The sequence below is a fragment of the Pristis pectinata genome, chromosome 28 (assembly GCF_009764475.1).
Source record: "Pristis pectinata isolate sPriPec2 chromosome 28, sPriPec2.1.pri, whole genome shotgun sequence".
NCBI lineage: Eukaryota > Metazoa > Chordata > Chondrichthyes > Rhinopristiformes > Pristidae > Pristis > Pristis pectinata.
The window spans coordinates 22,159,797-22,185,036 of NC_067432.1; the positions used below are offsets into that span (position 1 = coordinate 22,159,797).

At 40.1% G+C, this 25,240-nt stretch overlaps 1 protein-coding gene across 2 annotated transcripts in view; it reads left to right on the forward strand.

Moving 5' to 3' along the window:
- adamtsl3 (ADAMTS-like 3) overlaps positions 1 to 25,240 on the forward strand; it is a 509,738-nt gene that overhangs the window by 188,758 nt on the left and 295,740 nt on the right. For both annotated transcript variants that reach the window (XM_052040649.1, XM_052040648.1), the window contains exon 4: positions 18,872 to 18,999. In XM_052040649.1, coding sequence (XP_051896609.1) covers positions 18,872 to 18,999 — 128 coding nt within the window. The remainder of the gene's footprint in view (positions 1 to 18,871; positions 19,000 to 25,240) is intronic.

Consider the following 25,240-nt stretch of genomic DNA (forward strand, 5'->3'; position numbering starts at 1 on the left):
AGATGAATGCGTGGCTGAGTGACTGGTGCAGGGGGCAGGGCTTCAGATTTTTGGATAATTGGGACCTTTTCTGGGGGAGGCATGACCTATTCGCTAAGGATGGGTTGCACCTAAACTCCAGAGGTTCCAATATCTTGGCGGGAATGTTTGATTTAGTTGTAGGGGAGGGTTTAAACTGATATGGCAGGGGGATGGAAACCAGGATGTTAGGTTACAAGATGCTAAGGTAAAGGAGGGAGTTTATAGAAACAAGTCCAATGAGGATGGCAAGAAGGACAGGCAGGTGAGAAGTCAGGATAATTTGCTGAATAATAGAAGTACAACAAGTCAGGATGTTAGGATACAGAATGTTAGGATAGGGGATGAGGTATATAGGAACGTCTAAGGTAGTATGTAGTGAAGATGGTAAGAAGGATAGACAGGTGGAAAGTCAGGATAATCTGCTGAACAATAGAAGTACAACAAAATTAATAGCAGATACCGGACTAAACGTACTGTATTTAAATGCACGTAGCATTAGGAATAAGATAGATGACCTAGTGGCACAACTACAGGTTAATAAATACGACATTGTGGCAATCACCGAGTCATGGCTTTATGACGGATGTGATTGGGAACTGAATGTCCAGGGGTACATAGTGTACAGGAAGGATAGGCGGGCAGGCAGAGGGGGAGGTGTGGCCATGATGGTTAGTAGTGATATAAAATCGATAGAAAGGAAGGATATTGGGTCAGAGGAGGTGGAATCCTTGTGGGTGGAGCTAAGGAATAGCAAGGGTAAAAGGACAATGGTAGCAGTCATATATAGGCCCCCTAATAGCAGTCAGCAAATGGACGATAAGTTGCAGTTTGAGATAGAAAAAGCATGCCGGAGTGACAATGTGAAGATAATTATAGGGGATTTTAACATGAAGGTGGACTGGGAAATCCAGAATGGCGGTAGTACTCAGGAGAGGGAGTTTGTGGAATGTCTAAGGGATGTTTTTCTAGAGCAACTTGTTGAAGAGCCCACCAGGGGATCGGCTGTTTTGGATTGGGTGCTGTGTAATGAACCGGAGGTGATTAGGGAACTAAAGGTAAGGGAACTAAAGGTAAAGGAACCACTGGGAACCAGTGATCACAATATGATTGAGTTCAGTTTCAAGTTTGAGAAGGAGAAACTGGTAACTGGTGTATCGATATTTCAGTGGAACAAAGGAAATTACAATGGTATGAGAGAGGAGTTGGCCCTAATTGATTGGAAGAGTAAGCTGGCTGGAGGGACGGCAGAGGAGAAATGGAAGGAATTTCTACAGGAAATAAGGAAATTTCAGGATAGATATATTCCAAGAAAAAAGAAGGTTTTTAATGGAAAAAAGGCACAAATGTGGATAACGAGAGAGGTGAAGGCTAAAATAAAAGCAAAAGGGGCGGCGTACAAAGAAGCAAAAATTAGTGGCAAAACAGAGGACTGGGAAGCTTTTAAAAACCTGCAGAGAGAAACTAAGAAGGTCATTAGGAAAGGAAAGAGGAATTATGAAAGGAAGTTGGCGGATAACATTCGAAAGGAAACCAGGAGTTTTTTTAAATACATAAGGTGTAAAAGAGAGACACGGGTTGATATAGGACCAATTGATAACGGTGCAGGAGCTATTATAATGGACGATAGAGAGATGGCAGAGGAATTGAATGAATATTTTGCATCGGTCTTCACCGTGGAGGACATCAGCAATGTGCTGGTTAGTCAGGAGTCTCACGAAATGGAATTGAGTTCAGTTAAGATTACTAGGGAGAAGGTGCTAGGAAAACTAAATGGACTAAAGACTGATAAGTCTCCCGGACCGGATGAGGTGCATCCCCGTGTTCTGAAGGAGGTGGCTTTAGAGATAGCGGAGGCATTGGCGATTATTTTCCAGAAATCGATAGATTCAGGCGTGGTTCCGGAGGACTGGAGGGTTGCAAATGTAGTTCCGTTGTATAAGAAAGGAGGGAGGCAGCATAAAGGTAATTACAGACCTATTAGTCTGACGTCAGTGGTGGGAAAGTTATTGGAATCTATCCTCAAAGACGGGGTTACGGAATACCTAGAGGCGCAGGGCAGGATAGGTCCTAGCCAGCATGGTTTTGTGAAGGGAAGATCCTGCCTGACCAACCTATTGGAGTTTTTTGAAGAAATCACAGGCAAGGTGGATAAGGGAGAGGCGGTAGATGTTGTGTATTTAGACTTTCAAAAGGCCTTTGATAAGGTGCCTCACAAGAGACTGATTAATAAGATGAGAGGTCATGGAATTACGGGTAGGATAACAGAATGGGTGGAGCATTGGCTGGTTGACAGGAAGCAAAGAGTGGAAATAAAAGGATCTCGTTCTGGCTGGTTACCGGTTACTAGTGGTGTGCCGCAGGGGTCGGTGTTGGGACCGCTTCTTTTTACCTTGTACATTAACGATTTGGATGATGGAATAAATGGTTTCGTGGCTAAGTTTGCGGATGACACCAAGATAGCGGGAGGAGTAGGGAGTATTGAAGAGATAGGAAGGTTGCAGAGGGACCTAGACAGTTTAGGAGAATGGGCAAGGAAATGGCAGATGAGATTCAATGTAGGGAAATGTGCAGTTGTACACTTTGGAAGCAGAAATAAGCGGGCAGATTATTATCTAGGAGGAGAGAAAATCCAAAGCACGGAAGTACAAAGGGACTTGGGGGTACTCGTGCAGGATACCTTAACGGTTAACCACCAGGTCGGATCGGTGGTAAAGAAAGCGAATGCTATGTTGGCATTCATTTCGAGAGGTATAGTGTATAAAAGTAAGGAAGTGTTAATGAGGCTCTACGGGGCACTAGTGAGGCCTCATTTGGAATATTGTGCGCCGTTTTGGGCCCCACATCTTAGGAAGGATGTGTTGACGTTGGAGAGGGTTCAGAGGAGATTTACGAGGATGATTCCAGGAATGAAAGGGCTTAAGTATGAGGAGCGTTTGTCGGCTCTTGGACTGTGCTCGCTGGAGTACAGAAGAATGAGAGGGGACCTCATAGCAACATTTAAAATATTGATAGGAAAGGACAGAGTAAATGTGGCTAGGCTGTTTCCCTTGGTGGGTGAGTCCAGGACCAGAGGGCACAATCTTAGAATTAGAGGGTATAGTTTCAAAACAGAGACGAGGAAAAATTTCTTTAGCCAGAGGGTGGTGAATTTGTGGAACTCCTTGCCACATACAGCAGTGGAAGCCAGATCAGTGTGGGCGTTCAAGGAGGAGATAGATAGATATCTAAATAGTCAGGATATCAAGGGATATGGGGATAAGGCCGGTAATTGGGATTAGAATAGTTTTTTATCTATCTTATCTATCTTATCTATCTTATCTATCTTATCTATCTTATCTATCTTATCTATCTTATCTATCTTATCTATCTTATCTATCTTATCCCTTCTTCTTCTTCCCCCATTCCCCATTTCTCATTTCTATTTCCCTTTCCTTGGAGCAGACTCGATGGGCCGAATGGCCTACTTCTGCTCCCTTGTCTTGTGATCTTGTGAAAATAGGATACCAGTTTTCCCAATTTTAGAAGAGAATGTAGGGAAAGTTTCATTCACTGAATGAAATGTATTCCCAGTTTTTCTTCTCCACGCTGTGTACACTTGATTTCTGTGTGGCAAAAGTAACAATCCATCCAAATAAAATGCATCACAGGTCTTTGAAACGTATGCACTGATGAATCAGTTAAACATTAGATCCATTGGACATCAGAAGCAGAAAATGTATACAAGCTAAAAGACCAAAAGACAACAGGTTCACTGTTTTGTTTTGATTTGCTGGTTTTGTTCTTTTGGGAGCCACCTACTCAGCTGCAGTGGCCCGATATTGCTGACTTGCACTTGTAAGCCATTTGAGCTTTTTTTTCATTTTGCTCCTCCTTTAACATGCCTTTTAAGCAACATTAGATATAAACCAGTAACCTATTTACAAATTATATATTTTCACCATTACCTGTTAAGTAATTGATAGAGTGAAGTGACATATCCATGTAGGAACACTGTAACAACAACTTGTATTAAGGTAGCATTTTCAATGTTAACATTCAATGGGTTTTCATAGTATTATTAGATCGAGGTCATACTCATACAGCACAAAAACAGGCCTTTTGGCACACAGTCCACACCAACTAATAATTACCCCAAATTAGTGGCCTCCTGACGCCTCACCTCAAAGATTCTCGGCCTGGACTACATTACAGAGAGAGTTATGATAGGGTAAGGCCAAGGAGGGATTTGTAAGCAAGTTTGACAATTTTAAAATGGGTGTTTAACTGTGAGCCAGTGTAGGTTGGCAAACTTGGGACATGGGTCGATAGGATTTATTGCAATATGGGCAGGATAACCAAAGAGAACTTATAAAGGAAAAAACTTGTTTATATAATGTCTTCTGCATTCTTGGGATGTCCCAAAGGACTTAAGAGACGTTTGGAAACTTTTGAAGTGTTGTTACTATTGTAACTTATAGAAGTTATGGGCATTTTACTGGCATAGACACTTTATAAATGTCACTTCCTTCTTTAAATAGGAAGTGCAAAATATATCTTGAGTCACTTATGTTTCTCCAGAGCAAATGGTTTGAATCAATAAGGTTTTAAGCCAATGGCTTAGATACAGTTCTTCACAATAGTGAAAGAACTTTGGCAGGGATTAGAGGAACAATTCAACTTTGATCATGTGTGTTCTTTTTTCGAATCTCTTGAAGTTACCAAAGCTAACTTTTATCAAAGTACTTAAGAAAAGACACTGTGTGTATTGTGCAGTGTGCCAGCTGGAATTGCATCTATAAAAGCAAAAAATTGGGATCTTGAATTGCCAACCATGAAATGTTGTGTCAACAAAATGATTCAAACTAGGACCCCACAATGCTCACATTTTACACAACTGGCTTACAGTTTGAATTGATGGTATGCTTCAATGAAGCTGTCTTTTATCACACTGTTTTCCATTGATCTTTCTTGCCCCATGTCAATTTTCCCTTCTTCTCTCCTCAAGAAGGTTGACTAATGCAATCTTACAAGCTGCATTTTCCCCACAGCACTTCAGGCAAGTTATCATGAGTGAAATACTGATGGTGGGTTTTGACAAATTACTTGGTGTTCAGGCATCACCTGAATCATGCAACATCTGTAAATGTGTGTCACCACCATATTTTCTTTTCACCTTCATTGAAGGAATGTGGACTTCACAAACTAAGGCAGTTTTTAATTGCCCATCCCCAGTTGCCCTTGAATAGGTGGTGGTGAGCTGCCTTCTTGAACCACTGCAATCACAATGCTCATATTGACTGGGGTAACAGTGCAGGAACGGTGATCTATTTGCAAGGTAGGATGGTTTGTGGCTTGGAGGGCAGCTTCCAGGTGGTGGTATTCCCATGCTTTTTCTATCTTTGGCCTTCTAGCTGGTAGAGGTTGTGGGTTTGGAAGGTGCTGTCCGATGAGTCTTGGTGAGTTGCTGCAGTGCATCCTGTAGATGGTGTAAACTGCTGCAACTGTGTGTTAGTGGTGGAGTGAGTGAATGGTTGTGGATGGGGGGCCTATCAAGCGGACTGTATGTCCTGTATGGTATCGAAATTCTTGAGCTTGCTTGTTAGCAGTAGTTAGAAGCTGGAACTCTGGTCTGTCCCTTCCCTTTCCGAAAACACTGATGATGTTTAATTGTAATGGCCTTGCTGTTACCACGCCAATTGTTGTATTTTGTACATGATACTGCCAAAAATACAGGTCGTTTATTATAATTTAAACATTTAAAAAAAACACAGAACATTGGAAGAACTCAGCAGGTCAAGCAGCATCTGTGGAGGCAAAAGGTGTATGTCAACATTTCGGTTTGACACCCTGCATCATCTTTCCCCTCCACAGATGCTGCTTGACCCTTTGAGGTCTTCCAGCGTTCTTTTGTTTTGTTCCAGATTCAACATCTGCAGTCTCTTTTGTCTTCTAGTTAAAAAAATAAACCAGGCTTTCTTAATTTCTTATGGAAAACATAAAACCAGAAACAATTTGTTGGCTGGGCAGATACCAAATATCATAGCCCTACAACCTTACCTTGGCTTAATACATTAAACCTATTAGTGTTGCTTCATTTCTCTTAACGTATTATTGAAGGACAAATGTCGAGTCAATAATCTGTAAGAAATGTGGCAAGCATAAATTAGTCTAAAATTATTTTTAGATGACAAGAGTGACATGGAAATTATGATGTAATTGGCAGGAAATATTTACTTTAAATACATTAGCAGCTGATCTTTTAATACAGGAGCTGAATCACGTCCTGCTGTGCCATAATAATCAATGATTCTAACAATTCAATGATAAACTGTGCATGGTGATTTGCAATGAGCTTGTTCTGGTAATAATGGCAAAACAGTCAGCATTGCCACTATCCGTCCATAAAAATAAAGCAACGTCTGGCATTTGCATTTGTGCAGTTAGATGTAGAGATCCAGTGGATGCTGACGTTAATACCCTGTTCCGCCACTGGTGTAGCCATTCCAGATTTTGTGAATGCAATCAGCCAGAAATCAGTGATTTGATCTGAACTTCCCCTTTTATGTGCTCTCCCAGGTAAAACAAAATTAAAGCCCTAATTATTGATGAGTGAGGCATGATTAAGTTTTTGACAGCATTCTAGGTCATAATTACCAAAGGGAAACTGCTGTTCTCCCTTTTTTAAAACTGATTTGTAAAGAGTGGGATTTTATTTTCGCCATGTGATGGGGAAAAATCCATCAGTTTTAAGATAATCATTTTATTTTATTTTTGATATTTTTACCTTTTTAACTATTATTTTACTTTAAATTTATTAACTATTGTTAACTATTACTTTGTGACACTTTAATTATTTTAGCCTAATCCTATGCATATGTCTCAATATGCTTTTTTTCTATAGAATGTTTCGAAAGCTGAACAGAATTGCCTTTTATTTTCTGGTTTGCTCTGTGCAGAAATTCCTCTATTTGATTGGCTACTTAGAGTTATAAAGCTGTACAGCATAGAAACAGGCCCTTCAGCCCACTGTATCAATGCTGACCATCATGCCTATCTATACTAATCCCACTTGCTTGCATTAATTCCGTATCCCTCTGTGCCTTGCTTATTCAATTACCTGTCCAGATGCCTCTTAAAATGTTGTTACTGTTCCTGCCTTCATCACCTCACCTCCTTTGGCAGCTCTTTCTGGATACCGACTGTTCTTTATGTGAAAAATTTACCCCTGTGATCCCCTTTAAACCTCCTCCCTCTCACATTAAACCTATGTCCTCTAATTATTACTGGATGTCACAGGTGCTCTACACCTGGTGACTGACTGCCGATCACATCAGGGGAGGGGAAATCCACGCCACAGATCTCAAATATTCCTCGTGATCAGGTTTCTTTGAGTTCAGTGATTACCTCTGTCTCTTCATAGTAGGTCACAAAATATGGGCCACAAATATGGGCAAGAAATGGCTTTATAAACAGGTAACTTGACCATGTGTATAAATGAAAATACTTTGGTATTTTAAATTATTAATTTACCATTGAATTTTTACAGATATATTATTTTAAATAAAGTGCAGATCAGATTTGAAGCAATAAATAATTTAAAATCATGAATAATATCCTGATACTTTTAAAAGTGCTTTTTCCATCTGTTGCATTTGGGTTGCAAAAACAATTAAATTTTTAATAAGCAATACCTTGAACAATGGAGTGTACTTCTTGGGATTGTGAGTGATTCTAGGGACTGTTTGCTATTTATATGTGCTATTGAAGGGAGGTCATCCCCTCATTAAATGATTCTACGAAAAAAGCCATATTTTTGGCTGCAGCAGGTTGACATTCCGTCTATACTTGGTGGCTAATTATTGTTGACAGACACAGCATGGCATTCTGTTCAAATGATGAAACATGGGAACATATCCCTTTCATGATTATTTCTATTTTAAGTTTTGACCTTGAATTAATACACTCAGATATTTTTCACCTTATTTTAAGATGGGACACTGCTGCATAATAAATTTTGTTGGCACCTGAACGAGTAAACAGCAAGTGGATGGGTGAATGGAACATATGAATGTATTATAAACATGCGGCATTAGTCTTTTTCCCCTGCTTTTGTGATTCATTTCCTTGAATAATGTGAATAGTGCAGAGTAAAGCTTGCAAATGGACAATAGAGGCTACTAGAGAAGATGGATTTGATGGACTGTAAACCTTGAGAAAGCTGGGGTGGGGTGATTTATCTGTCATCAGATCAAATGCGGTGAAGTAAATGGAATCAGCTTCAGGCTGTTGGACATAACAAGCAACGTTATTTTTATATTGCTAAAACAATGATGAAGTTATTACAGTCCTGAAAGAACTGCTATTACAAGAGAGACAAGGTGAGAATATGGTAAAAACAATACTAGATACATTCACACATAACTAGTAAAAAGTTCTTAAATGATGTACACTCTGAGGGAGATTCAACCTCCTTTAGCAGCAGAAGATATTTTAAACACTGTAACATTCAAGGGTGGTTGTAAGTTGTCAGCTGATGGGAAATTATTGTTTGCGTTACACTGCTTGTGAAACAAATGCAGTTTATTTTCTTTTAGATCTCTGATCTGCAGAGTACAAATGTCACTTCAGTATTGACCATGCCAACCAAACGAGATTTTAGCAGGTTTGTTCCTGCAACAGATTAAGTCCAAACGCCTAACAACCTGCAGTGTAAATGTAATCTAAATAACGGACTTTTCATTGCAAAAGCATTCCATCAAATACCAGTAATCCTTCTGGAAGTTCTTTCCCTTGGTTTTCCTGTGCTGCAGCATCAGTGAAAAGGATGTAGACCCACAACTTCCAACAAAGCAAAGGAAGGAAGGATTTGAAATAGCAGCCAGAAAGCAAAGTCTGGCTCGCAGGCTCTTCAGCAGACGGCAAACCCATAAATTAGGGGCAAACACTGTGGTGTCATAGCGATCACTTTGCCTCTGTAGAGTTGAAAAGTGGAATGTATAAATTAAAAAATCACAACACAAGATGAAAGTTTGTGCTGTGTTCTGCTTTTATACATCAAAAAGAAGCATCCACTATAGTAACTGTTCCAAACACAGTTATAAAATGTAACTGCAGCTAAAGATCTTATAATGAGGGATGGTGAAAGGTCCCATTAATCACCTCCCAGGAAACATGTGGGGGTAAGTTATGTGTAACATAAGGAAAGAGAAACATTTCAGAAGATAAAGTTTGTTTATTTGTGGATTTGGCTTCCACTCAACTTTGATGTTTTCTTCAGTTTACTTTCTCTGATAGTGGCAGACTGGTGCAATATTTAGTGGAATTTGAAATACAAGTTGTATTCATCAGAACTCTAGTGGCAGCAGTGTTAAAAACATTGTGTTGAAAGTGGTTCTTGCTCTCAAAACGAGGCATACCTTCAAACTGGATTGATGACCACTGAGAGTTTCTGCTAATTGCACTCATTTACTGGCCTTTGAGGACACTCCAAAAACTAAGCTGGCACAGCATCACTTAATAGGTATGATTTGAAATGTTTTCAATGTTGTTTTCAATGTTTTTTTCAATTTGCTAAATAGTTGCCTATTGCACCCCAAGCAAACTGGCACATAGTTCTGAATATATTTTTTCAGATGTAATACTTGGTCATTTAAAATTGGGCTAAGCCAATTTTAATAGATGCTATGATTTTAAATGTTTTTCTATAGTGAGCCCGTTTTTAGCTGTATTAGTCAAACGTCTTCACTTGTGAATCTCTGCCAGTTCTCTGCAGGAGCAGAGTAACTAGCCCCACTTCCCTATTCTCCCCTTAAACTCTTACAATGTTTTAAGTCTTGTGTACTGATCCAATTCCTTTTGAAAGCCATGATTAAATCAGCCTCCTTCACCATGGCAGACAATACTTTCCATCAAATGCTAACCACCTTCTAACGAATTGAATCAAGGAATAATTTGTAAAGTAAAACATTTTTTAAAAATTAAGCCATTATCGTGCTGGTCATGGTACATTTGTGTTTAATGTTATGGAAATGAAGTTGAATGGAAACTTGGGAAGGTGGGTGGGTTCAGGAAGCAGCTTCTCAACAAGTGCAAGTTTGTGCTGGAATTGTCACCTGCAGAAACCCTACCTCATAATGTTTTATATAGGTAGCACTGTGGCTAATGAGATGAAGGTTTTCTAGTGTTCCATTACAAATAAGAATTCTCGCTGTATTCACCCAAATTTTCTTCTAAGTTATGTTCCCAATTGGTGACTGCATTTAATGAGAGAGAGAGAGGGAGTCTGGCAAGTAGTTGTTGATTTCTGATGGTAACCTGATTTAGATCATAATAATGGAAAAAAAGTTACTTTTGTAATACATCTTTGGCATTTATCAAGGGACATTGCATCCACTTAATTCCAGGTGTAGTTATTTGTTGATGTGCAGATAAATAGTGCAATAAATTTGCAAACACCTATGATTTTCATTCATGGCAAGTGTTAGAATCCAAGCAGGATGCACAAGTGCAAAGACCCATAATCAGAATGAAACTATTAGCTTCAAGAAAGAGGCTGCATGGAGGGGACTTGGCACTGGCTCCTTGTGATGTTGAAAGCTGAGGTGCATTGACACGGGACCAGTGCTCTCCATCTATCCCTTTGACCAGAATGAGCATGACTTTGGTGAACCAAAATACAACAAAGTTTTTCAATTTCTCATCATTGGTTTATCCTGGAATTTCAAACGAGAGGGAATGGAAGGAACGTTCTGAAAGTCCATACTTTCACAGTTCCGTTCTTACAGTCAGGTATTGAGGAAAGGCCAAGCTGAGAAGTTACTGTAGCCTTAACTTTTGCTCTTATATTTTAAAATATTTAATTTGACTAAAGTGCAAAAGAAGAGGAAATCAAAAACAGAATATGTGTTGGTATTGGTTTATTATTGTCACTTGTACCGAGGTACAGTGAAAAACTTGTCTTGCATACCGATCGTACAGGTCAATTCATTACTCCACAGGCCAGAGAGCTTCTGTAGATTTAGACACAAGAGACTGCAGATGCTGGAATCTGGAGCAACAAACAATCTGCTGGAGGAACCCAGTAGCTTGGGCAGCGGCTGTGGGAGGGAAAGGAACTGTTGACATTTCGGCCTGAAGCACTGGAGGAAAACTTCTTCAACGTCGGCATACCTCGAAGAGACTTCACAGTGGAATAGTAAAATGGAAACACGAGACTGCAGATGCTGGAATCTGGAGCAACAAACAATTTGCTGGAGGAACTCAGCAGGTCGAGCAGCATCTATAGTGGGGGGAGGAGGGTGTGGAGGGAGCAGGGGAGCAGGAACTGTTGATGTTTTGGGTCGAAACCCTGCACCAGTTCTGAAATGTCAACAATTCCTACCCTCACCCCCCAAGATGCTGTTTGACCCACTGAGTTCCTCCAGCAGATTGTTGTGTATAGAAGCAGAGTTTTGGCAGCCAAACTAATGGTTTATAAAGGTCTATTTAGGGCTCTTCAGTGGAGACATAATTCTTATCAATGTTGTTGAAACCAGAAGAGATGGGGGTTGTTGGTTGCTCTACCCACCTTCCCTCCTCTGCATCACCCATCACTCCCATCCACAGGGGAGCTGTTTTTCTCTCCACAGATGCTGGCTGAATCTGCTGAGTATTTCCAGCTCTATTTCAGATCTCTGGCATTTGCAGTACCCTACCTTTTGGATTGCTAAGGCAGTGAGTTGCTTGTAACCAGCAGAGAAGATGGGGAACCTACTTTTATGCTTTTGACAGTGCAACCAAATTTTCAACAAGGGACAACGTGACTATTATTTTCCCTCCCTCCAGCTCAGAGTTAACTCGCAATGCTAACTCATTTTGCTTGCTCATCACATTTGAGGCTGTTGTAGGTGGGTATAGTTTTTTAAGCTGCTGTAATGCTGGAGGCCAAGTATGGAATCCATTATATGGAATCTTGGGATTAGTGTGTCATTAAAGAGGCAGTAAAGTATGTAGTTATTTGCATGCTGCCAAGATTATTGCTTTTGAAAACTTTTAGTGACAGAGCATAGAATCTGCTAAAAGCAGCAATAATATTTTTGTTAATTGAAATCTCCTGAATGTTAAATCCACTACAAATTGCAAGGAACCAAAGGAGATAATTTTGGGGTTAATTTGAGCTCCTGTTAGAAATTTACCATTTGCCTTCCAGCAAGAATACATGCATGTTATTTATTTGTGCAGTTGCAGCCAGAATTGCTTCAGTTAAGTCCTTATTTACCAGCTCTTTCAGCCCCACATCATTTTGTCTGCTGGTTCTGATTGTCATGCTGCCAGTGAAAGTGGTGTCACATGAGACCATTTGATGGTGTGCAGGTGCAGTAGCCTGCTGGGAAATTCAGCTAGTAAAATGGAAAGCCTTTTTAATTAGATGTGCAAGAATTATGGCTTTTTGTAAAATCTAATGATTTTCTGCAAATCAAAATGTCAACACGAAAATGGCAAATAAAGATTTTGAAAGAAAAAAGCTGTTATCTTTTCTAATTTCCAGACTGCAGTCAGTGAATGCCAAACATTTCTTTAAACACCAAATTACATGGCAAGAGCTTGAGAGGGTATGTTTGTGACCTTGACAGGAACTGCAACCCTTTGCCTGAGGCCTAGGTTCTTTCAACCATTAGTAGTGGAAGGGATATGTGCTTTGTTCTAGGACTTGAGAGGGATTTAGAAATTGGCTCATGCACTCAGTTTAAGCCCAGCTAGTGTCTGATACTTCATTTATGTTGCAGATATGAACCAGGTGTTGTTTTTACAATTTTTTTTATGATTGGGCAGATTTTGGCAACACCCTAATAACTGCTCAGACGTAGGATTTCTTTTGAAGACGAGTTCATAATCTTTTTTTTCTGTAGCCCTTCAATAATGTCATATGGAAATCCATGAAAGCAAAACTTATACTATTAGCCTAAAGCCTCAGTTTGTCAGAGGGTTGAATTGAGTAGCAGTTCGATTGGTAAGAAGCATGGCTAACATCTATTTATCTTTGTACTTAGTGATGTTTTCATTCCAAAGGCAATAACCAAAACCATGTTGTGAGATAATATTTCTTCCCCTTAAGATGTCAATGCCACCTCACAAGCTGAGGTTGTCTGAGGTGATGGCACTGCAATATATAAATGGGATGTAATTTGCTGAGAGGTATTGTTTTCAAGCTGAGGTCTTGAAAAGGTGGATTTGGCAAGTCATTGTTTATGAACAAAATATTTAAGGATTATGTGAATGTGCCTCCAATAAAATATGTCAGCAAGCAGTGCCAAAGAGCACAGTTTTCACTTTAAAACTGTGATATGAAATACATATCGGCCAAAGTCTTTGTCTTAAAAATGGTTTGATCTGGTGCAAGTTCTGTGGCCCCATTGATATAAATGGGAACGAATACCTGTGAATAGAAGTTTGAGGAAACCATTTTATTTGATTATTCAAGCCAGTTGGTTTAAATGTTTTTAATTTTTTTTCAAGTATGTGGGAATTTTTTTGTAGTGTTTTAACAATAATTAAAATATCAACAAAAATGTTAACAATCCTTTTGAATCTTTGAATGTGAAAGATATTCATAAGCCTTTAAGTTCCAGTGACCTGTGTTCAATCCTTACCTCTGGTGCTGTCGGTGAGGAGTTTGCAAGTTTTCTCTGTAACTGTGTGGGCTTCCCGCAGGAGCTCCTGTTTCCTCTCTCATCTCAAAGATGTGTGGTTTGCTCAGTTACTTGGCCACTGTAAAATTGCTCTTACTGCGTAGGTGAGTAGTGGAATCTGGAGGGAATCAATGGAATGTGGGGAGAATAAAATGGCATTGGTATAAACGGGTGTTTATAGTCAGTGTGGAGTGTTGAGGTTCCCTTTTCTGTTCTGTATGACTGTCTCTGAGAGCCCCTTTGTTGCCACTTCTCTCAGCTGGGAGCTGAAGTCCAAGAACAGGAGACTAACAATCTCAGGATACCTGATGATCTGCCCCATTCTCTCTTCAGTCTTGTACTGCAGAGTGATAACGATACAATACTTACCAAAATGGTAAAGTTTGATTTCATCCTGTTCTGATACACAGATTATATAGCAATTATAACTATAATTAGCAATATATAGCAGTTATAATTATGCCAACTAATTGTTGGTCTCAATCATGCCAGTTTGGTCTTTCTCTTTCATTTCACCACTGTCCTAATTCCATCTGCCTTTTCTATTCCTATACATCTTTATTTTCCTTTAATGCCTACCTTGCGTCAAGGTCAGGTGTTTGCACACTTTTGAAGGAAGGTAAATCATCCCAGATCAGTTATTGTGCACCTTTGATTTTCTGTGCCTCCAATCAACTGGAGTGATTCTGGCTCTCAGTTATTCTGACAGTTGAAAAACCAATAAACTGGTGCAATTTTCTTTAAGAGACTGTGGAATAATTAAAAGACAATCCCCTTAATCACAATAGAAAGTTAATGAAGGATTGTATGTTGCTTCCCTTTATTTCCTTCAGTTTGTGCATCTGTGTAGAAAAATCAATGTGAGTAATGTTGTAAGTTTTAGTTATTTAAAATTACATTAAAAGACAATAATAATAAAAATTGAAAAGAAATCACCTGCTGCCCATCTTTGCAGTTCAAACAGCTTCACAGAAGTGAATGGGGTATCTGCCCTCTGCAGGACTGGGCTGGAGTCCAGCCATGGAGTCACTCAGTGGCTCTGTGTTTATCTGGTTCCTTCCTACACTGGACTGACTAAACACCGGGGTTCTCTTTGGGATGACAGACCACAGCCGGAATGATTCAGCTCTTTGAGTTTCTGTAGGTCATTTTGCACTGGAAACCATCTTCAGCCAACTTCTGAAATTGCAACCTTAATGCAAGTGAAGAATTTGGAGTTTAGGGGTTCTTGTTGGTATATTGGGTATGGACATGCTTCACCTGGTGCACTGCTCACACTCACCACCTGTGCGAGTCCCTTGCTAACACTTTGCGTGGTCCCATCTAGTTGAGCTCCAGGTTCTTCTTCTACAGCAGACCCACAGGCTGGAGCCCTCGGAAGATGTAGCGTGTTAACAGGCCCTTCAGCTCATCGAGTACATACTGACCATCAACCACCCACTTATACTAATCCTATATTAATCCCACTTTTATCCTCCCTACATTTTTAACAACTCTACCATTCACCTACATAAGGGGCAACACAGTAACCTACTGATCTGCAGATCTTTGGTGGGTGCAGAATTTTGTGTTGGGTGAACGTGGAGGATTGAAATGTTACTGTTACATGAACATGTAGGTGTGGGATAATAAAATTGTCTTGGACTACTCAAAAAATCCATTCATTTACTCATTTATAATCTAGATTCAATCTCAGTTGGTTGAATGTGAAGCCCATATCCTGAAACAACTGCTACAATTTTAACTTGTGTTCCATCTTCCGATTTTAGTCAAGTTGTGCAGGAATTACGCCTGTCTTGTGCAATTCAAATGCAAGTTATAATATTTAAACATCTATATTGAAAATTGTTATTGCATGAAATATTGCATAGAAAAGCTGAAGTACAAAATTAATAAACTGACAAAAATAAATCTCCACAGTTTCAACTTCACACTCATATGTTTGTCTCTTTTGACGAGCATTAGAATACCAGAGGCACCAAAAACCAGTTCTTGCATCTGGTGCATGCAATCCAACTGGAAGGTACTGCTGCAAACAGCTTGTAAGTTTGCACATACACTGTCTACAAGTAACCACTCAGTGTTGTGTGGCAGATCCTGATGCCCCTCTCCTAGAGCACCCCGATGGTCTTTGGACGACCTGCTCCTGCCAAAGGCCTTTGAATGGATTCTGAATATCTCTGATGATGTTAAACAGCTCAAAATGATTAAAAAATAGTTCAAAAGGATTAAAGTCATTTTGTAAATTGGATTTATTTAAAGTACATGTGATATAAGTGAATGAAAAGTCAGAGTCAGAGAAAGATCCAGGATTGAAACAGGCCCTTCAGCCCACTGAGTCTGTGTCGAACATTAACCACTCGTATATTAATCCCATTTTATATTCTCCCCACATTCTCATCAACTTCTCCCACACCCAGCCAGATTCTGCCACTCACCTACACTCAAGGGGCAATTTACGGCAGCCAATTGACCTATCAACCTGCACGTCTTTGGGATGTCGGAGGAAGCTGAAGCATCCGGTGGAAACCCACGTGGTCACAGGAAGATTGTGCAAACTCCACACCGATAGCACTTGAGGTCCAGATTGAACCCAAGGTGCTGTGAGGCAGTGGTTCTATTATCTGCACCTCTGTGCCACCGTTAAAGTATTAAAATAAAGTTTCTTAATTAAAAAAAAACAACAAGCTATTTCTCCTTTCCAAAGATCCATAACCCTATTCTCTGCAGTCCAAACACCAGCTATGCCTGATGTAAAGTTACGGGACCCTTGAGTAGGTTTGCGTTCAACCATTGTTCTGAGTTCAGTGGTGGCGGGGGAGGTCAGATTTGCCAGCATCTGACCCCACCCTGAGCTTATCTTCAACATTCATGCTACAATGCGCAGATGTGGAAGAGTCTGGGACAAACTCACCAGTGAAGAGGATCTCACTGGTTGTTTTATATGGAATTGCCCTTAAATATAAGTAGATATCTGGGCAGGGAATGTAAAACTGAGGACAAAAAGTAAATTTAAGTGGGGTTCAAAGAAAAGATTTAGTTGAAAAAAGAATTGAATTGAGATAAATAAGCAAAGAGTTTCAGAAAGGTTTTTAAAATGACTAATTTTTGTTATCTACAATAATGGGGGAATGAGACTTCAATTATTTGAAAGCTGCCTTTCACTGCTAGTTAGATTAGTTGGCCTCTATTTAAGATCTCCTATATCATTTAAAAAAAAGTGTTAAACCTGGAATGGGCAAGCCTTAGATTTCTCAAGTCATTTTGACCCATACTTCTGAGTTAAGAACAGGAACTTTCAATGTATTTCAAAAGGAAGCCAGATGGTATAATGTCATTTTTGGAATGGTATTGAAGGAACATTGCATCCGGGACAGAAACTTTTAGATTTCTGCATTTAATTTCACATGCACGATAGCCAAAGGTTACTATCCACATAAAATACATGATGCCGACTGCAAAATCGAACCCAAGTATTGAATGGGTGCCAGTAAGAAGTTAGAGTGTTGTGTTCAAGTCTTGTGCACAGGTCAAACAGTGCACTGTCACTTAATCTCTCCTGAGTAAAATGATTGGAATATTTGGCAGTAAGTTAACACTTCGCAGTAACAGATTTATATTCATAAATAAATACTGAAGTGTGAAACAAAAAAAATGCAATATTTCGGTTCTTGAGACACAAATGTTTATGGTGAAGCTGGTACATAAATGACATATTTGGGTGCCTTTGAAAAAGTTAGCACGAGTGATTCAGAACATCGAAGAGAGCCGAGAGAGCAGTGCAGATTGAGTAATATGAGCAGCCGAATTGATGCCTTGCATCATTTCTTCTATACCATCAGTCAGAATACTTTTAAAGTGAGTTACAAGTTCTTGGTCTTCACATAAAAAGGAGCTGAAGTGTTCTGTCACTTGAAATAATTATTATTTATTCATTAATGTGGATTATGGGAATGTGGATGTGTTGCAAGAGTTGCTTTCAAGAAATTGATAGAGAGTGCTTTCTTGAACTGCTGCAGTCCTTCTGGTAAAGGTTCTCCCACAATACTGTTGGATCGGGAGTGTTTGGGCTGCAGGTGAAGAATGGTGATATATTTCAGCGTCAGGATGATGTGTAACTTGAAGGGGATCATGCAAGTGGTGGTGTTTGAAACCCTTCACATTAACTTCAGTTTTATCAGAGTCCTTGATAACTTACCTAGTCAAATCCTACCTTGATATCAAGGGCAGTTATCTCACGTCTGGAATACATCCCTCTGGTCCATGTTTGGACAAGGCTGTAATGAGGACTGGCTCCGAGTAATTACTTATAACATACCGTTGTTGCTAAATGTAGTCTTTTTTTTCTGCCCAAGTATCCTATTTGGAAGTCATATGGTCGTTATGGCCAGTCTCTGAAACAACCCAGGAGGATTATGCTCTTGACACATTACACCATATATGATATTGGGAAGCATTTTTCTTGTGTATAATGTCACAAGATGGTGAAGTATTTACAATTGGAGAGGAGAGGTGTTAAAGCATTCATAAATCTGCTGGAAGTTAATAAACTGAAGATGCCTTGAGATTGGAAGGACTATCCAATGGAGAAATATGGAATAGATTACTGTCTGAAATAGTAAAAGCTAATAAACATTTTTGAGAAGAGCTCCAAATGTGTTTAATTAGAAATCTATGCAGTTGAGGATTCTATTGATAAGTCCAGGTAAGGATGAAAAATGACATGAGCGTTTGGAATATTGGAAGTAGTGAGCCCAAAAACATCAGTGGTGAATAATTGTGGGCTGCAAGGAAGGATATTTATGTGTTTTACCTTTTGAAAATTCAGTTACTTTGAGTAAGACCATATGAAATGGATCAGGTTATTCCTCATTGAAAAGCTTTCTTAGTGGAAAATTTATGACTCTGACATTTGGGGGAATGTTTAAGTGCTTGCCCACTGAGGATTACCTGGCTCCCTCCAAGTGTGGAGCAGAAAATGGCAGGCACGGCGCCAGCAATTTTTCCATCCGCTCTTCAAGCAAGTCAGGTATCTTGTCATGGGTGAAAATTGACGAACCTGTCCTTTAAATCAAAATGGAAAACTGATGTTGCGATGTTTGTTTGTATCATGCATGTTTCACATACGACTGCAGAGATTTGTTCTCTATTATTAAGTTGATTGTAAACTTATGCAATGCTGTCTTTACCTTTTGATTTCCTAGACATCAAGGATCACCCGCTCAGATGAGGATAAAGATTCTGGCTGGGATGCATGGGGCACCTGGAGTGACTGTTCCAGAACTTGTGGTGGAGGAGCCTCCTATTCCCTAAGACGATGCTTAAATGGCAGGTGAGAATGAAATTGTTAAATTAGAGAAGTTTTGAGTAACGTCTCTTCATATGTCTCACAGATATCTTTAAAAGCTCATGTGCATTGATCTATTCTGAGGGAAGTACTGTTGTTCTATTGGCTAACAGCCAGCCAGTGATGCACTGCAGATTCTACCAGTGGCTTTTGAGTGAATTGCTGGTTGACCTGTTTGCTGTAGTGGAAGTTGAGACAGAAATATTCACTCATCTGGAGACCTCGTTGCTCCTTCTCAAATAAAAACCTTCAGTGCTCGTGTGAACAAACAGAAATTTAATCAATTAGCGCTGCATTTTTCTGCACTACCTGATTCAATTTAGATGGAAAATGAAACATGGAATCTGCAATTTTTGTTGCATTTCATCCTTGTGTTTAATGTGTTAGTGAATGGAAGAGCTCCGAGGCATGGTAGTGTCCAACAATGTGCAGTGCATGCCTGGATGCCACTTGTGTAATTTTCAGTGACACATGCATGGCCTTAACACCTGTGAAGAAGCAGGGATCGCATTGCCTTGTGAAGCCCACTTCTCTAGAATTCAGAAGCCTGAGCAGGTCCATGCCTGGTGTTGTGGAGTTACTTACCCTTCTCTTCAGACCCATTGCACTCCTTCTCATGCTAATTATTCCAACCGGCCCACACTAGTGACTCTCAGCTGATGCCCATTACCAATCATTCACATCCTCTGACTTGACTACCCTTGCCCCTGACTGGCTGTTGCTTCCTGCCCCTTCTCACCCCAGTTCAATATCCCTGTCATTTATTTGTTGTACAGTCTGCCCTGCCCAGAGTGTTCCACAGCCTTGCCGCTTGCAACATGTTACACGGACAAAGATGTTTCATGTTCTTAACTGTACTTACCTGCTCCTTTAGGTCACCTGCTCTCACCCTTACAGAGAAATTTTCTTCCATCCATTCACCACCCCCCCCCCCCCCCCGACCTCATTTGCTGCCTAAATTAACATATTTCTCTCTTTCCCAATTCTGATAAAGGGTCCCCAAGTTGAAATGTTAATTTTGTCTCTCTTCGTAGATGCTGACTGACTTGCTGAGTGTTTCCAGCATTTTCTGTTTTTATTTCGGATTTCCAGCATTTACGGTCTTTTGATTGTCAGCATGATTCAATGGCCTGATTTCCCCCCACCCTCCACCCACCTTCAGGCTTCTCTCCCTCACAACCTCACCCTAGAATCTCCTGTTGGACCAGAACTTACTAGACTTCCTTCATGCACTGAACACTGGTGATGAGTGCTGAGCAAAGAACTTGCCTGTTGTAATTCTGAGCCAGTATTGTCTGAGGCTGAATTATCGTGTCAAGTGCAGGAACAAAGCAGTCAATGGAGCACTATGTAGTGATTGTTTAATGTACCAACTTAAATCTAGGGCTAGTTGATGGTTTTACTGTAATAAGCGACAGGAGGAATCAAGCTATTTTATGGACCATGCCACAGCCATATTGGCAAGGTGTGCAGGGAAATCTCTCCCCACTTTCAGGTGACAGAAAGAGGGCAGGCATCCACCCAACATATTTAAATTGGTTTGGCTTAGGAAACTTGGATGGGGTTCTGGAATGCCATTAGTGGGCAAATGGAAGTTAATGCAGAATGCAGTGGCCAGGAGAACAAAGAAATTGAACTTAACCTAATGAAAGGAGCAGGGTGCAGTTTCTCTGTAACAACTTGCCAATGTGGTTGTGGAATTGTCCATACAAAAAAAAATTAAAACAGTCTGGTTCCTCTAAATGTTCCCAGCACTGCAATCATAAAGGCATTAGATCTTCTCCCAGTGGCTGAAGAGTTGCCCCCTACCCCCAGTCACAGACTGAATTCCATCCATCAGCAGCATAGTGTGCAGGATCTTCACTACATGACATCTCCAAGAAAAGTGAAGGGACAGCAAAATGACTTTATTTCACCTCACCAAATCCTTTGATTCCATCAATAGGAGGGATTGTGAAATACCCTCCTCAAATTCAGCTGCCTGCAGAAGTTCATCTCTATCATGTATGGCACAGCCAGTAGAGCAGCTGCCTAACAGTTCCAGGGACCTGGGTTCAATCCTGACCTCTGGTGTTGTCTGTGTGGACTTTGCAAACTCTCCCTGTGACTATGTGGGTTTCCTCTGGGTGTTCCGGTTTCTTCCCACATCCCAAAGACAGACAGGTTAGTAAGTCAATTGGGAATTGTAAATTGTTTCCAGAGTGTCAGTTAGTGGTAGAATCTGGAGGCAGTTGATGAGAATGAGGTAAGAATAAAATGGGATTAGTATAAACGGGCGCTTGGCTAAAGGGCCTGTTTCTGTGTTGTATGACCCTCTTGTGCTTGCTCCATAACAGCATCTAAATGACCATACTAACCATTGGGTCTGCAACAGAGACGATCTCAGTGAAGGCTAGAATCAAATGAAGCTGGGTTGTTAACATATTGTTGTATCTCACCTCCAATAAACTTCCCATGGGAGTGGAGCTTATCCTTAGAGCCAATGGGAGGCTGCTCAAGCTATGGCAACAACACTTCAGAACCAAGAATACATGAGCTGCAGTATACAGACCACATGTTCATCTGCACACCCTTACAGACCGAGCTCCAAGCCATTGTTGACTGTTTTTGCTTATCTAACGATTAAGCACCATCATTAAATAGCTTTTTGTCATTAAGGTCAATGTCCATTTCCCTGGCTGTAGCTGCTCTTATTTCATTTCAAGATAACCATTTGCCCAGACTTATTATTTGATTAAAGCAGTTTGAAAGAAAAGCTTTCTGGAGTCCAGGTTATTGCATTTACAGGCTGCTGAAAACACCCAACGGCTAGGATGAAGGCAGAACAAGGTCAAATTATTCCTAAGCAGTCACCAAAATCATTATTGGACATTTCTTCAGCACCTGAAGGAGTACTCCACCTGCTTCAACCAATAGTACATCTCCAAAGGTATCATTGGCAGCTTCATGTAACAACGTTTTACAATACTGACAAGGCCAGAAAGGATTATGAGGTCAGAGACTAAGTCAGGGCTGAAGCTTGTTTAGCTTCTCCCCTGTTGCAAGGTCCTAGTCAGAAGCAGACCTGCTATAAATCTAGGTCGTGTTGAGTAATTGCATCCTCTTGTCTGATAAAGATGAGCTCTTGATCTCTCGATCTACCTCGTTGTGGCCCTTGCACTTTATTTGTCTACCTGCACTGCACTTTATCTGTAACTGTAACACTATATTCTGCATCCTGTTTTTGCTTTTCCCTTTGTACTTCCTCGATGTACTTGTGATTGGAATGATCTGTATGGACGGCATGCAAAGAAGTTTTTCCACTGATTCTCGGTACATATGACAATAATAAACCAATTAACAATTTTACACTGCTGCCACACTGGACTGCATGTGGAATCCAACCACGGACAAAGATATAAGCAGACACTCTGATGAACCTTCCTGCCTATTTGTATCCAAGACAATAGTCCAAACATTGCCTGAAAAATTTGCAAATTCTCAACTCGTGTCAATGCCAATCTTGTGCTGAGTCCTCCAGCATGATCATGAAAAATGGGGATGTATTTAAAATGCATTGCAACAATTTATTCATCTGCTTTGTGCGTTATGCAGTGCTGTTGATTGTGTTCCTTGCAAACCCCAGTGATGCTGCACGTAGATACTGTACAGCACTTGTACTTCTGCAAATACCGTAAAAGTCACATTCTCAATCCTCAGTAGAAGGAATAGATAATTTCTGGCTTTATCACTGCCAGGTTTCATTGGGAGCTAGTCGTGGCATATCATGGCCTCCAAAGGTGATGGAAAGAGTTTCAGTGGAATTCTCAAAGGATATTTCTGTACATTTTAAGGGAAAGCAATTATGGAGAGGTGGAACTTATCAGAAAGCTCTTTCAAGAAACTGAAAAACACGGTGCTGAATGCCACCTTTCTGTGATGTAAAATTCAATGTGACATCTTTGTGGTGGCTCCCACAACTGGAAATCATGTACAAGATCAGTTGCTGTGGGTGGTTGAATTGGGCACAATAATCACCTCTTTCTCAGGAAGCTGTGGACTAATTAACGGTGGGTGCACTGACATTTAACAAAATCATTGGTGGTTTCTCTGCAACAGCCCTGATTCTGCTTGGTGCGGAATGATATGTGACATGCTTAAGAAATTAAAAATAAATATCACTAAATATAAAAGAAAACAACTTTTCTTCTGTGTTTTATTTTCACTATGAGAACAACCAACATGGCATATAAAAGTATTGGTTCTTTTCAAATAATTACATTTATTTTGCCTTCTTACAGACCTGGTCATTGGCAGTTGACCTTTGATTCACTCTGATAGAAGACCTTCTATTCCTGACCTCCACAGTTCACAAACCTAGTGGATGCTGCCCACTTATGATGCAATGATATAGGTTCATAAAAATAATACTTGTTAAGACTATTCATTTGGTTGGAGAGAGCTTCTTGAAAAGAATTAATCCCTCGGTCAAGATCTGTTGAAATGACCAAGGGTTTACTAAGCCCTAAGGTGTAATAACCCCATGGTGTAATAACCCCTCAGTGGAAAAGCCGATGGTAAAAGCCTACGTGAAAATGCCTGAAGGTTCACTCTGTCTAAGCTTCAGCTGCAAATGTCTCCCTTTTTATTTATTTGGATAAGATCACGAACCAAGACTACTCTGCGGTTTACTCAGAGGGAGAAAGAATGATTGGTTGCACCAGACTGCAAATCAGGATGTTTGATCATCAGCCAAGGAAAGAAAAGCCAAAATCTGAACATATTGCTAGGTCTCCCTGAGTTCCACCCATTTTGCTAAGCAGTTCAATGTTTTAAGTTTTCTGTAGGAAAATTGCAAAACCAGATGGTTAAACTGCAGTTTTGGTGCTGAAGTTCCAATTTTATTTGTTTTATATCTCACTTTGTACATTACCAATTGCCAGACTCCTGCTCTTGCACTAACTGCCTCCTAAATGTTACCTAGAGTGCAAAGAGTTCCAGCATCAACAATCTACCATCCTCTGCTCAGCCTTCAGTTGCTGTGGCCCAAACACCCCTTTCAGTTTGCAGTGTCAGCCCTCCTGGTGGCAGGACCACTTGGAGCTTCTGTAGATCTGCCAGACAATAAAGCAGGATGAACAGGATTGATTTGTATTATCAATTTCTGGTCCTAATCTTTGCATGTGCTTTAAATCTATGTTCTTTGAAGTTTAAAAGAATGAGGAGGGAGATCTTATTGAAACATAAAAGGTCCTGAAGGAACCTGGGAGGGTAGATGTCAACATGCTTCCACTCATGGGAGAATCTCGAGTGAGGAGACATGGTTACAAGATGAGGGGGTCATTTAAAGCTGAAGTGATTAACAATTACTTCTTGCAGGGGTGATGAATCTCTGGAATTGTCTTCCTTGGAGGGTTGTGGAGGTTAGATCTGGGGGTATTTAAAGAGAAAGTAGGTACATTTTTGAAAAATCAGTGAATTGAGGGCAATAGGCACAGAAGAGGAGGTGAAGCCTGAGGCAGATCGGTAATGATCACATTGGATAGCAGGAGTAGGCTTGAGGGGCTGAGTGGCCTACTCCTGTTTCTATTTCCTTATGATTTTAAAAGATGGAGTTAAAATAATATAGATAGCATTTCTAGAAACCTGTATAATCATATTTTTCCTTCTGAAAAACAACGGGCAACAAATAATTATTTCAGTGTCAGATCGTAGTCAGAAGACTCTCATAGAATGGCCTTTTCTACCCCTTTAAGTGGATGTAAAAGATAACATGGCACAATTTCAAGATACTGGAGAGTAGTTATCTCTCCACCAATGTTACTAAAGTAGTTTATCTAATTGCAGCCACATTGTTTTTTGTGGGACATTGAGTTGTACAAATTGGCTGCTGTCCTTCCTGCCTTACCACAGTGATTATACATAAAAGATAATACTTGCTGTAAAATGCTTTGACATGTGCCAAGGTTGTAAAGGGTGGGATATAAATGCAAGTCTGTTTTCTTATTTCCTCAGTGTGACTTGGTTCAAAGAGAAGGTGAAATATTTGTACTTCTTTAGCCTTTTTCCTGCTGTTAGATATTGCAGGAGCATAGCCAATAGACAGACCAATGCAAATACATCAACATTTATTAAATTCATGGAATTGTATATATTATAATCAATTGTTGGAATTTGCTTACAATGAACATACCAAGCTAGATGTTTGTTCTGTTCAGCTTGCCAAGTAGTACAATCAAGTTGTGAA